Raw genomic sequence first — 13,945 nt, 5'->3', positions numbered from 1 at the left:
ACTTGTTCTCCTACTTCCCAGTGAGTCGATGCTGAGATCACCAGACAGCAAAATCATACATTTGATATTGCAGAGTAATAATAATAAAAAAAAAACAGGATAATTATTTTAAATTGTTAGTCTTCCACTGCCCCAGGAAAACAAATCTAATTGATGTCTGATATACATCGGTGGTATTTAAATATTACAAGAATCAGAAAATAGTTTGTGTTAGCACAGGCATTTTAAATATACTTATTATTCTCTTGAGATGGTTGAGATTAGATTGCCAAAAATGGCGTTTTCATCTAGTTGGTGTTCTCAGGAAAATCTCTGTGAACCTCACCTGCTGCTTTTCAGGTACCTCGCAGCTTCAAACCATAAATAAGGTTCAAAGTGAAATGTAGACAACCATAAAGGTAAAATGGAATGGAAATGGAGCTGGGTATATGAATTTTGGTGATTTGAGGAGTTCTGATTTGAAGAGCTAGCACATTTGGCTGGTTTCTGACAACAAGCAGGATGCAGAAGTTTTGGATCGAGGCCAATTCACAGCTCCAAGGAGGCAGTGCTGCAGGGTCGGTCCTGCAGCTTGCTTCCCATCAGTTTGCTGAAACCCAGCAAGCCACCAGCTCTGACAGGGCACCCCTCTCAACAAAACCCCGTAGCAGTTGGGGTCAGCGCTCGCATGCCTGTGTTCCCAGCTTGCAGACACCCCTCTGAGCTGGGACAAGCACCGCTGGCTCACCCTTCACACCCGAACAGCTGAATGCCATAGTTTTTGGGGTTTGGCTCTAAGAAGGCCTTGCCATTTTATCCTTCTAGAAACTTCTCTGCTTAACCTCAGGCTCGGGAGCCCACCTGCCCCAGCCGGGGCTCCTCACCCACCGCAGCCGAGGCGTGCGAGCCTCCGCATGAGAAGGCGGCTGCGTTTTCTCCCCCTGCACGCAAAACCACCCAACCCCACGCCCCCCCCCCGGTGCAGCCGGCTCTCAGCACGCCCTGGCAGGGGCTGCAGCCCCCCGGCACGGCTCTGACCCCCCGGCTTTCCTCCCCTCGGGCCCGAAGGCACGGGCGCCGTCGCCCTCCCGGTTTATTTTTAGCTGGCGGCGCGGCGGAGCGGGCGGGGCGGCCGGGGGAGGACCGGGGGAGGACCGGAGGAGGGAGGGAGGACCGGGGGAGGACGGAGGGAGGACGGAGGGAGGACCGAGCCCCGAGCCCCGAGCCTCGGCGGCGACCCGAGTGCGGGCGAGCAGCGCCGCCGGGGGGAGGGAGGGAGCTCGGAGGGAGGAGAAGCGGCGGGGCTGCGGGCACCCCAAAAAATCAGAGCCATCCTCCCGACGGCCATCCACGGCCCCGCTGCGGGGCGGCGAGCCGGGGGCCCGCAGATGGCCAGCCCCGGGCTGGAGCTGGCGGCAGAGGGTCAGCCCCAGCCCGAGCCGGCCTTCGGCGAGGCGCAGAAGTGGATCGAGGTAAGGAGCGGGCGGGATGCGGGTGCTGCTTCCTCCTCCTCCTCCTCCGCCGCCGCCGGCTCAATCCCTTAATCTCATTTCCCCTCCCCGGCCCTAAGCAGGAGCGGGAGGCAGGTGCGGGGAGGCCGCGACCCCCAGCGGGGGTCTTCCTTGGGCTATGGGGAGGGGGGGGCAGGCTGCGGGCCTCCCCCCCCGGCACACTGCGGGGACATGGCGCTCCCGCAGCCTCCAGCCCCGCAACCTGCAGCCCCGCAACCTTCAGCCTCCATCCCCGCAGCCTCCATCCCCGCAGCCCCCGCCGGGGGAGGCCGCGCAGGTACCGCGGGCGCGCATCGGGGCGGCCGGGGGCGCGCATCGGGGTGCCCCCATCCCCGTGCCCCCCTCGCTCCGGGCCGTGCCCACCCCGCGGGGCCGTCTCGCCGCTCGGCTGCGGTGATAAAACGTGGAAAACAGCCGGCTTGGGGGGCGAAACGAAAGGGTTAAATGTTTTGGCGTGGGGTAATAGAGGAGCTGGGAATAGCCCGTGGTCCGGTTGCGGGTCGGGAACACGCGTGAGGGTGGTATCGGCCGAGATGGCAGGGGAATAGCTGCCGGCAGCTGCGGGCTTTGCGTTTAATCTGCAGCTTTCCGTAAGCCGCAGGAGATGCCGGGTTCCTGGCGAGGCTAGGCGAATTCGCCTGGAAATCGCTGCAACTTCACGATTGCCTAAACCCCGGGTGGACAATGCAGGCGGGTCGGGCACAGGGTCTGGAGTCTGTCGGGATGCAGGGTTCACCCCGACGCCAGCCGAAAAGGTAATGCTGTGTCAGGCTTGGGGGAGTTTGCACCGACACAGTTGGCTGGCTGCTGCAGGACCGGAGGCAGCAAAGCAGTGAGGACCGGGGAGAGATGGGGTTTTGTGCCGGTGGGAGGTGAGTGGGCTGCCTGGGAGAGGAAAAGGGGAGTGCAAATGAACGCTGGTTGTCTTGGGAAGACGAACCCATAGCTGTACATCCCGCTTTGTAGCAGGGGGAGGCACATGACCCTGCCATACATGCGGTACGCGAAATACCTTGTGACCGCGAGTGCTGCTGGCGGCTGACAGAGCCAGGCACTCAACGGCAGAGCAGTCCTCTGTAGGTAACGAGGCTGCCAGCAATTACCCCGGGCATGATAATAATTAAGGGAGTGTAAGCCTTCCTGTCTCAGAGCAGAAACTTGTGGGTCAGGCGGAAACATCCCTCCTGGGCAGTTTGGCCGTGATGGGAGGTCTCACACCCATCCTTGTGTTATCCAGGGCCCCATAGGCAGGGTGCGAGGGCTTGCAATGCCTCATGCACTTGATGCAGGTCCAAAGGACCCACACGCATATAAAGGAAGCCGTATATGGCTTCTTGTGCTTCCTCCATTGCTGTCTTTAATCTTCTGGGTGTGCGGAAGGCAGGGTGAGATGTGCGAGGTGGGACTGTTACTCTTGGCACCTTCCTCCTGCTGGGGAGCGTGGCAGGAGCCGGGGGCACTGCTGTGGCCGCGGGGCTGGGGGGAGCGTCTGCCTCTACGGCAGCACCCACAGCGGGTGCTCCTGCTATGGGAAGGGAGGAAGGAGCCGCCTGTGAAGTGAATGTGGTTTAATTTGCCTCAAGAATGATATTTCCTTCTAATCACAGCCCGGTGTAAGCTCTGGGGCTTGAGGGTTATTACCTCTTGCAAAAATGTGGTCAGCATTCCCCCGATGGCTTGGACTGAGCAATTAGGCAGAATTAGGCAGTCCAAAGTTACTGAAAAGTGGCAGCAGTCTTAACATTCCCAAGATTTTATTTGTTTATTATGGGTATCTACATTCACTGTGCTAACCCTATTGATCTGGGCAAAAACCAGAAACAGGGTTCATGCTGTGTCCAGCCCCTGAGTCCATCGGCTCCAGTCGGCTCCGTGGTCGTCTCTCACCAGTGTATTTGTTGGCCTAGAGGTGTTAGCAAACATCCAGTTGTGGCTTCTAACTCTGCTCTGGATGTTTAAAGTGAAGTGAAATCTCAAAGGAAAATAAAATAAACAGTAGCTGTTGTAAGCAGGGCTGCTGAACCTGCCTCGTACGGAGAAGACAGACTTAGTGGGGGTGTCAGCAGTGGGAGACAGCTTAAAACCTGCCTTAGACTGTGAAACAGAGCTGCACAAGGAAATGGGGGCAGAAATGGGCAGATCTGAAACTCTGAGCTGGCTGTGCATTTTTATTTCTACAGAGTAAGTTGTGTGGCTGGCGGGCTGGATTCTCATCTGGTTTGAATAGTCGTATGAGCGCTGTCACCATTGTGCAGCGCTGACAGGAATCCGCCCTGTGGTCGGCACTGCATTTCTCCTCTGGCGGGGCTGGGAAGGGCGGCTGTCCTCTTTCACAGATGGAGAGCCAAGGCACAAAGTGGTGAATGTCTAAATCTTCAAGGACTGAGGTACTTCCCTTCCTCCAGGCAGAAGGTCTCAGAGGCCTTTATTTACTCCTGGGGCGTCTGATGTTTCACCAGAGCATGTCTCTGGGGTGCCAGGAGTTTTCTTTTCCCTCCGTCAGAGTTACTTCACAGAATAGGGCAGCCCAAGTTGCACTGAAGTTTGGGTGGTTCCTCGTAACAATCCTTTCTCTTTTGTGTCTCCCTGGAGCTCTGAGCCAGAAGCGCCAAGGTGAACACCTGAGCAGGCCAAGGGGCCTGAGCTCTGATTTCAAGTGGTGTTAGACTTGATGTGAGCTGTGCATTGCCCAAGGTGGCATCTGGGGACTCTGTGGGCTTTCCGCTTTGATCGTGAGACACTTTTGGTAGGAGGTTGGAGTTCAGCCTTAATCACATATTTAATTCTGCATAAATAGCAACCGCACTTCCCTCTGTGTTAGAGTAAACCGGTTCTATTATTTTAATTTAGCTTGGCATGCACTACTTAAGTAAAGAATGCCCTCTTAATGATAAAATGTACCATATAGGTAGCACTCAGAAGACTTAAAATAAAGGCACCTGATGAAAAACCCTGTGAGACAGCTACATTGGTCTGCATTATTAAAGGTGCAGTATCTCATTTCAATTAGTGCATCTCAGTTTCACTGAAAGAATATATCAGCCTTGTAAAGTGTAGTGGCTTACTAAAGCGAAATAACAAATCTAATTTAATCTACTGGCCTGTAATTTTAAAATGTCAAGGTTCCCAGTGTGTGTGCTTAAACTAGAATAACTGATGGCTGAAAGAACATCTGTATAAACAGAGTTATTCTTGCTGCACAGACTCAAGAGCAATACAGTAATAAAGTCGCATTTAATACTGGTGCAACTCCTCAGGGTATTGTTATCTCATCATCGCACCTCCTATCCTTGCCTCATTAATATGCTCCATCCTCATTGTTGAGACTTGGTTCAATTAGGGATGGCTTTTCCATAGACTTGTATTCCTTAGTAAGTTTGCCAGCTGATAAGAAAGCTTCCTTTATAGTTGTATGGTAATAATAAACAAGGCATGTTTTCTGTCCCCCGTATTCAGCATTTGACTTTGCCATTCCCTCTAGATGTGTATGGGCTAAAATGCAGCAACTTACAAGTCTGTCACTTTTCTCTTATATGTTTTCCCCTACAGAGTCCTCTTGTTATGGAGAAATCCCCCAGACAGAAGGGTTTGTTGGTTCTGAATTTTTCTCCTTACCGCTGTCAGATTTCTGCATTGAAGGCAGCAGTTTTAATTTGGTAACAGTGGCCATGCTTCTAGAAGTGGGACCCGGTGTGTTATTTACTATTTCTGGATGCATCAGGTTGCACAGCAAAATAGACAGGTCACTTCTACACCACCCTAGCTGTGAAACGATGCAAGGGGTATAAAACCAGCAATTCAGCCAAGTAAACCATGTTATTGTCTTTTTACTGTCTTGAAACAACATTTCTTTAGGGCATCTCTCCCTCTTGTGCTGGAGAAGTTCTAGAGAGCTGAGGCTTATGTCTTCCATTGCAAAAATGGGACTTAAATGGAGATAGAAGTAGTTCATTGACAAAATCTTTTCTGTGTGGGGAAGGGACTGGATCGGATAATCTGCTGGAGGGGTCTGGAACTTAAGTAATTTACAAGCTGGTTTATATGGTCTTGGAAATGTGGTATGATGCTGACTATAGTGCCCAGACTTTGAGGAACATCAGAGATAAAGCTCTTTTTATTGAAAGTATTGGTTAAGAGCATTGATTGGCTATGCCTATGAGTAACCTACATCCTGCAAGAGGTTTCAGGTTGCTACTGCAGTAGTGTTTCCCAAGTATGCATAGACATCTAGTCTACCTTTGCTTTCAAGCAAACTTTAAGGTGCTTGAACAGGGACTCTAGTCCTAGAATGGTGGTTCCTCTAGCCAACTGGGACCTTCAGCTGCCACTGCAGTCTCACAGTTACTTGGACAGAAATCCAACAGACACTTTTCAACAGAGAGATTCTCAGTTACCTCAGTGGGCTTTCAATAAGGGCCTCATGCTTTGGAAGGGAGTTTTGGCTGACGGGTTTGACAGTGCCCTAACTTTCCAGCTGATCTGTCTGTACTAATCTCAAGTCTCTCATCTTGGTGGGAGAGATGAGGGTGTTCCTCAGACTAGAAGGAATCTATGCAAATAGCTGCCTGATTTGTGGACAACTAAAGTTAGGCTAGATGAATATTTCCCACAACATGGGAGCTATAAAGAGTCAAAAGGTGGCTGACTTCTGGTCCAAGATGGATGTGAATTCAGAATAATTTTACTGTGGTTATTGTGACTGGACTTGGAGAGGAATTCTTCTCTTCTTTCTCTACATCTCCAGGGCAGCATTTAGTGGCTGCAGATGGGGTTGATGTGATGCTCTTCGTTCTGGCTGAATTAGTCATTCAGTGGAATGAAAAATAGATTGTTCTAAAGGGGTGGAAGAACCTGCCCAAACTCTCTGACCTGACAGACTATCATCTTATAGAAATGTTTTCTTCTCCCAGTTGCCTGGCAGCTGACCTTGTGTCCTGTGTACATGGACCCAATTCCCTTGTCATGAGATCCATTTAAGCCACGTTACAAGTAGCTCTTAGCACAAGAGTGGGAGTAGTGGGAACAACAATGCTATTGATAAAGGGATAATGTCAAGGAAATGCAGGATTGAGTTGTTAATTGTCTTAAAACTGAATTAATTTCTCCTTTCATTGCTAAAATTTTAAAATAGGTAAAAGATCTGCCCTTAAGACCAAAGTCTGGAATGTCATTATGTGGTTGGTGGTAAAGACCTGTTGAACACAGCTATTAAACCTCATTACATTTGTTCTGCTAGTGTGAACTACATCTAAAAAAAATAATAAAATAAAATAAAATAAAATAAAATAAAATAAAATAAAATAAAATAAAATAAAATAAAATAAAGGAAAATGTTTATCGTCTCGAAAGGAAGGTGGAATCTTTCCAAGTATGGAGAATTAACTAGATGATCAATGTGGTAGACTCGTTTTCTAGCCTCTAAAATGTGTTGGCCAATCTAGGTAGTGTTACTTTGCCACAGGTTATAAAAACGATATTATCTTTCATTTGGAAAAGCTACCAGTCTAGGAGCTCTTCATCCACAGATGGTCACTTTCATGTATTGATTCTCTGTAAGTATCCCAACAAGACCAGTTGTGGAAGAATGCCACAAAGAAAGCAAGATTTATGGGAGTGAAAGTGCCATTTGAAAGGGCAGTTGATACAGCTGCATAGGGGGAAGGTGCGAGCATTTTGGCATGCAGGCTCTGAAGATCTAACTTTCCATCCCTCCAACATGTCATTTAAGAAAGAAACTACTGTGTTCCCTTGCCTCACTTGGTCTCCTCGGTTGCAATGATTACAACAGTGCTACTATGGTACCAGTAACATAGCATCAAAATTAATAGCTGAAACTTCTTGCAGCTATGCTAAGAACAGTATCAGGTGAAAGGGCTGCAGCATATGTCCTAGGGACAGACTTGTAAGAATGTGATGAACTAGAACACACCCCAGCTGAAACTGGAAAAAAACCCTGCCCATTACTGCCTCTTATTTATTAAACAGAAATGTACTTGCTGTACCTGGGACAGGCTGACCATCCCCTTGCTGCAGCACAGGGTGGGGAGTGACTGCCTGGGGGGCAGCTCTGCTGGAGAGGGCCGGGGGGGACCAGCTGACAAGGCAGCAGTGTCCTGGCAGCAGGAAAGGTCAGCTCGTCATGGATTTTCTGGAGCCAGTGAGTTGATGGAGGTGGTTGTTTGCTTCTGCTTGGTGCTTGCTGGGCCATACCTGCAATACTGTGTGTGGTTTTGGGTCCCACAGTACAAGAAGGACATTGATAAGCATTGATAAGGAGTGAGCTCAGCAGAGAGCCCCCAGGCTGTCTGGGGCTGGAGCACTTGTCCTGGGAGATGGGCTGGAGAAGAGGTGGATTTGTGGGGACCTGGCAGCACCCCCTGTATGTATGGGCAGGTTACTGGGGGGACAGAGCCATGGCCTTCACAGGGGCCTGGGCCAGGAGCGTGCGATACTTGTCATAAACTAAAACGGGGAGGTTCTGACTTGGCGTGAAGAAAAGTTTCTTCATCACAGGGGCAGTTGAGCATTGGTGCAGGCTGCCCAGAGAGGCTGGGAAACCACCATCCTTGGTGGGTTCGTGCCCAAATGAACAAAGCTCACAAGAACCTGGACTGGCCTAGAGCTGCCCTTGCTTGAGCAGGATGTCAAACTAGGGGCCCCCCTAAGGTCCCTACCAGCGTGAATTATTCTGTGAATCTGTGGTTTCTTGAAAGTGGGTGGGTGAATATCCCTTAATTTTATTTTTGATCCTACTTTATTGGTTGTTTATATTAATGTCACGTTTAAGCACCAATTCTCATGAACAAGATCCTTCTCCACACAAAGGCAAAGCTCCTTCGGCTTTCAACAGGCATTTTCAGGGTACACTACTGAGTTTCCCTTTTCCCTTGTGGAAACTCCTCAAGGCAGCTTAAAATGTGTTTGTCTTCCAATCCAACTATTTCTACTAAGCCTATTTTTTCATTTTGGAAAACTGAAAACATGATTGATTGCCTTTGGTTGGTGAGATTTATTTAATTCATTTTACACTGCTCTTATTGCCCAATAAGGAATTTAAATTATTCCCCTTGCTTTTCAGGTCTTGAGATGATGTGCAAGTTTAGTTATTGAGAATTAAATTCTTAAGTGGTTCTTTGTTCTTAGTATTAGTTGGTTAGAATGATCCTCTACCTTCATAGTCAATCTGCTCAGTTCTAGTATAACTCACTCAAAACTGTTAACTAGTTTCTTTTGATTATGTGTGTATATATAATGACTGCTGCTAGTAATCCTTGTCACAGAATGGCTCGCTTAATGATGGAGTTATTAATAGAGCTTGCTCCTGATGTTAAAGTTGATTTAAAATAGTCTAGGGACTTCTTGGTCAGTGGGGAAAGCAGAGAACTCTCTTCATCTGGCTGTTTGAAGAGAAGCCTTGTTTCGCTAGGTTCTGCTCTTTGGAGATCTCATGCTTCGTGTCAAAGATGGTTCGATTTTGAAATCAACTTTGACAAGCTAAGATTTTGAAAAATAATATTGCCATGGCTTTTTGGCTCTAGCATTGTTGTCAATGATTCATGGAGCACTTCACAGGCTAAGGGGCAGCATGGTGGAGGGAGAGAAAGCAATTCCTTAATTCAGCTTTCTACAGCTGAATGCGTAATGTAAAAGGGAAATGATCTCCATTAATCTTTCCTTCACAGACGTTTCTCCATGATCCTGGTTCATGCTGGAAACAGGACTAGGATTCTTCCATTATGCGATCCATAGTGAGTTTCAGGAACAGCACAAAAGGAAAAATTCTCTGTGATGTCTCTTCCAGCCTCCAAGATTGCCCCCACTTCATCCCACCCCTGTGGTTGTTTACAAGCTATACGGAAAGTGGCTGTATATACTCAGTGTGCTGAGAAAACAGAAAAAAAAAAAAAAAAAAAAAAGAGTCCTCGTCCTGAGACTAAATATCTTCCAGTTGTTTTCCTTCCTGTAGACATTGGTAGATGTTTAGTTCAGTATTACAATCATGAGCACTAAAGTCTCTGGATGGATTAAAGGAACATTTAAAAAATAAATTCGGCACATTACACGTGCCTAATTATATTCAACTATATTCTTACAAGTCAATTCTTACATTCAAGTTTTTCTCCCCAGCAGTGAGGGGCTGAAATCTGTAAAAGGTAATACACCTGCCATTTCCAGGGGTGGCAGAGTTGAAGTAAAAAAGCCCCAAACAACCTTTCCATTTGTATTTCAACAACAGGCCACAGACCAGCACAAATAATTGTAACCTTTACTCTGACTTGAGAAGCAGCCGTTCTTTTGCGTAAGAGGAGGCTGATGCCCATAAATAACTGATTTCAAGTGGAAGCAGAATGTTTGTGTGGCTACAGAGGACACTGGACTGAGATTAAAATCTCTTCTCGGTGCTTTGCGAGCACTGTTTTCTGTGAACTCACAGGGCTACATTATGTCCTTGTAGTCCCAGCAGGTTGTGGTTCTGGCGCAAGGGTTGCTACAACATCCTAAAACAAATACAATAGGTATGGATTTGGGGGTTATATTTTATTTTTCTTTCCCTTTTTCTCTTTCTCTCTTTTTCTCTTTCTCTCCTTCTCTCTCTCTTTTATTAAAAAAAAAAAAAAAAAAAAAAGCAAATATATAAATATTTTTTGTTTATTGTTTTCCTGACTCTGATGAGTTGGTTTTTAAAGTTGTGGTTTGGAAAAAAAGGAAGTCCTTATTTGGGAGCATGCATGTGCAGCGTGTGTCTTCTGCCAGTGTTTGGATCAATTAAAGATAGCCAAGAAAATAAACTGCTTTCCAGAAAAATGGAACTAATGAGAAAAAGGAAATTTCAGAATCAGTGAGTCATAAAGGTGACTCTCTCCTGAGTTGAAAGAAATGGTACAAAAGCATAGCCTAACATCCTACCCCTCCCAAAACCAATTTTTATTTTGACAAGGGGGCCTTCAGTTTTGGAAAAACATGAAAAAAAGTCATAAATCAACAAAGTTCAAGCGACTCAAATTATCTTTTATTAGAAACAGCCTTCCTTTTCTAAAGAGAAGCAAAAATACCCTCCAAACATTTTAATTACGACCATGCAGATCTTCGATCTTGCCGGGGCCTGATTTTCTCCTTCTCTCAGCTCAGTGCTGCCCTGCCCACGTTGCTGCTCTGCCAAGTGTGCTGGACTGATGGCCGCTTGTGTGGAGAGCGAGGACATTGCCTGCTGGAGGTACAGGGTGCAGGGAATGCCACGCTGCTCCCCTGGAACAGCCCAGGCACACGGCCCCTTCTGAAACTGGAGGTGGCGGCTGTTGCATCGTGGTTCCTGGCATCCAGCGCGCCTTGGATTGGCACAGCACAGCTGCGGGGTCAGAAATTCCCTGCGAGAAGGCGAGTGTAAAGGGAGACGGATGTTAAAAATAAAGCTGGTGAGGCTTCGCCTCCCTCGCTTATCTTTCAATGATTATTTCTCCCGGGGAGCAGTGAGCAGTCAGATTTGCAGAGGCTCACTTGGTATGGGTGCTCTCTCAAGATGAGCATCGAATGGAATTTATTCCAGCTGCCCTTAGGAGGGATGTGCTGCACTTGGTGCTAGAGGCACCTCAGAGTATCCCAAACAAAAAGATTTTTCATTTAAAAATGCACCTCAGTAATAAATGCTTTGGTACTTCACTCCTTTCCATCATATTGCTTCTCGTGAGTAACTTCAGGGGAGAAAGAAAGCAAAACTGTTGTGGGCAGCTGTGTAGGGTAGGGTGTAACTTGATGAAAATGCACAGGGTTAGCTCTCAGATGACATTCCAGTCACATTTAGTAGAAAACTTGTCTACCAGTGCTGTGGGATTTTAAACATTAGTTTCCATTCATTGTAGTTTGCTAGTGTCTCTGAAGTAGTAATGCTGTGTAATAGTTTTAATTCTTTATTTTGCATTTTTGGATTTCAACCAAGACTCCTGATTGCATGTTCTGGTTTTGGGCAGGTCTGGTATTGTGGTTCCCTCACCCCCCCTTCCATGTTTGTTGGTTTTTCAGTGCTGTACTTGATCCTACAATGCCATACTGGCTTTTCTTTTTATTTTAGAGCCGTGTGGAGAAAACTTGCTTTTCAGCTTCCCACATGAAGGGCCTTGAAATCAATAGATCAAAGCCAGAGCAGACTACTTGGAAGCGGCACAGTCTCAAACTGTGCTGAAAGCTTTTGTTTTCTGCCTTTTTCCTGTCCCTTGGTATCTCCCGAGAGAAGGGAGGACACAAGGGGGATGGATGTCTGTGCAGAGGAAGGGGAGTACCCCATCGCTGTGTGCCATGGGCACAGGGCTGCATGCAGCACACCAAGAGGAGCTGACTTCCAGAATTAGCAGTGGGGGCAGCCTTTGTGCAGGGTGGGGAGCTCTTATATGAAACATCAACGTGCCACATTCCCGTGGCTTGAGCTGGGCTCCAGTGCTACTAGGGAATAGGTGGTGGTGGGAAAGGGGCTGGTGGGGAATGGGGTGCCGGTGCTACCTGTGGGCAGTGAGCATTTCCAGTACATGCTTAGGGCAGGGGGCTTCAAACAGAAGTGAAGCTTCGGGGTGGGAAATGGGTAGATGTCAGTACTTGCTGAGAAAGGACCCGAGCTCTAAGAAACTACTCAATGAAGAGAATGAAAAGTTTGAGGTTTTCTTTAAAGATCGTGAGGGATGAGGCAGATATCTGAAACAGCAGATGGAGTGGAGTGAATGAGCAAAACAAGCTTCTATTTTTGCATTTGGTGGGGAGGAGGGGGCCCTCAGATTTAGCTACAACTGCATACAAGGCGTAAGTGGTTGGTACAGCAAACATGACAGTGATTGTAAAGCCGAGGTGCCTGGCAGAAACATGTTGGTACTCAGTGTTTACTTTGATTATGAAGAAAATCTTTCTTCAACGAAAAGTGTGTTAGAAAAATGACTCTTCTACAATGTAGAAAGCTTTTGGTAAGGGGAGGTCACTTCAGCTGTGTATACTCATGCCCCTTCTTTTCTGTGAGTGCATCGTAACAGTTTTCCTTAGGATGCAGCCTGACAATTTCCCCACATGCAACTGCATTTGTGGATCTGAAAATTTCTTGTAAAAAAACACACTCAAAGCAGTGTTTGTTGGCCTGTGCAAATGTCCTGCTCCTCAGCACTGTGATTTCTTCCTACCGGAAGTCTGATGAGGCTCAGGGAAAGAGTATATTTGGGAATTTCTGGAGTGGGGTAAGTATAGCTTTCACTCCCAGTGCAGTGGCAGAGTATTTGGACTAGCACAACCGAGAGAATTAAGACTTTGCTCTTGCTAATAAAGCAGAACGCCTCCTCCTTGCTCATCAAAGCCCATCGGACTTCAGATCTGACTTTAGGGTGGCTAGGGTGCTCTGGGCCATTCTGCTTGCTGTTTGCGTGGGCAAGGTTGGGGGATTTTGTTTTCCATAAACGACTGCCAAGTAATCCATCAGTTAATACGGAGCAGATGAGGTGGCAAAAGGTGCTCACTTGATGCATCTTTGTCACGTGGATGCTGCCAGCTGTCTGCATGCTTTGTGCCCTAAGTGTTTTAGGTGGCTTAGGTGGGGAAAATGACTATTACAAGCTCACTCAAATAACTTCTGTGTAATTCATCATCTGTCCTCCCTGTGTCTTCTGGTGCATATAGCTTCAAGGCTTTTCTTCTTCTTCCTGGGTTTCTGCTTGGGCCCTTCTTTTTTGTGTTACTGGAAGGACTGATAAAGCTGCACTGCCACTTGAAGCACTATCACAGCAACCAGAGTATGTTTTTTAGGTAAGACTTTTGGTATCTCTTATTTCCCATACTGTCTGTTGGCTCGTAACCGAGTGGGTAAGGTCTTGGCTCAGAGCAGCTGCTATGCCTTGAGTGTCCGATGAATGCATTTGAAATTATCTCTGTCCTCTTTCACCATTTGGACAACACCAGTCCAAATCTGATGCAGAGAAAAAAAAAAAAGAAGAAATGTAGTTGAGTAAAGGGAAGAGATGGGGAGGAGTGGAATTTGGATAAAGAGCATGAAGAGAAGGCAACCTGTAACAGATGGGCCCTTCAGAGAATATAAGCTAGATCAGGCATTTGCAATCCAGTGTAAATATATATATTGTCCATACACACACTCTGGGGAGCCCCGGCTGGACTCAGAACTGCAGGCGTACTGCAGGGGAGGTGCAGGTTGTTCTACGGGAAGTATGAGCTAGCAATCCTGCTTTCGGTAAGGTGCTCACTGAGTCTAACATAGCTTCTCTGGTACGTAGTTTCTGTGAAGTTGTTTCTTTTCTTAACAGTTCTTCTGTGCCAGCACGTAGTATCCCTTTCCACTTCACTGGAAAGCGAGAAGTATTGAGCACAGATATGTACTGACTTGCCACATCTTCTTTTTGAAAGAGACATGGACAACTCTCAAATTTGTTCCAGAGTTACGCTGCTGCTTCTGAAGAGAACAGTTGCTTGTTTCCTCT

The 13,945-nt window shown here is 47.3% G+C and overlaps 1 protein-coding gene across 2 annotated transcripts in view; it reads left to right on the top strand.

Moving 5' to 3' along the window:
- Window positions 1-1,170: 1,170 nt before the first annotated feature.
- The window catches only part of LIMCH1 (LIM and calponin homology domains 1), a 172,317-nt gene continuing 159,542 nt past the window's right edge, over window positions 1,171-13,945 (top strand). For both annotated transcript variants that reach the window (XM_084286398.1, XM_084286397.1), the window contains exon 1: window positions 1,171-1,451. In XM_084286398.1, coding sequence (XP_084142524.1) covers window positions 1,368-1,451 — 84 coding nt within the window. In that variant the 5' untranslated portion in view covers window positions 1,171-1,367. The remainder of the gene's footprint in view (window positions 1,452-13,945) is intronic.

Source organism: Netta rufina (assembly GCF_964035555.1).
Source record: "Netta rufina genome assembly, chromosome: 4".
NCBI classification, from domain to species: domain Eukaryota; kingdom Metazoa; phylum Chordata; class Aves; order Anseriformes; family Anatidae; genus Netta; species Netta rufina.
Note: the sequence above shows the minus strand (reverse complement) of the source record. Positions and strands in the feature narration are given on the sequence as shown.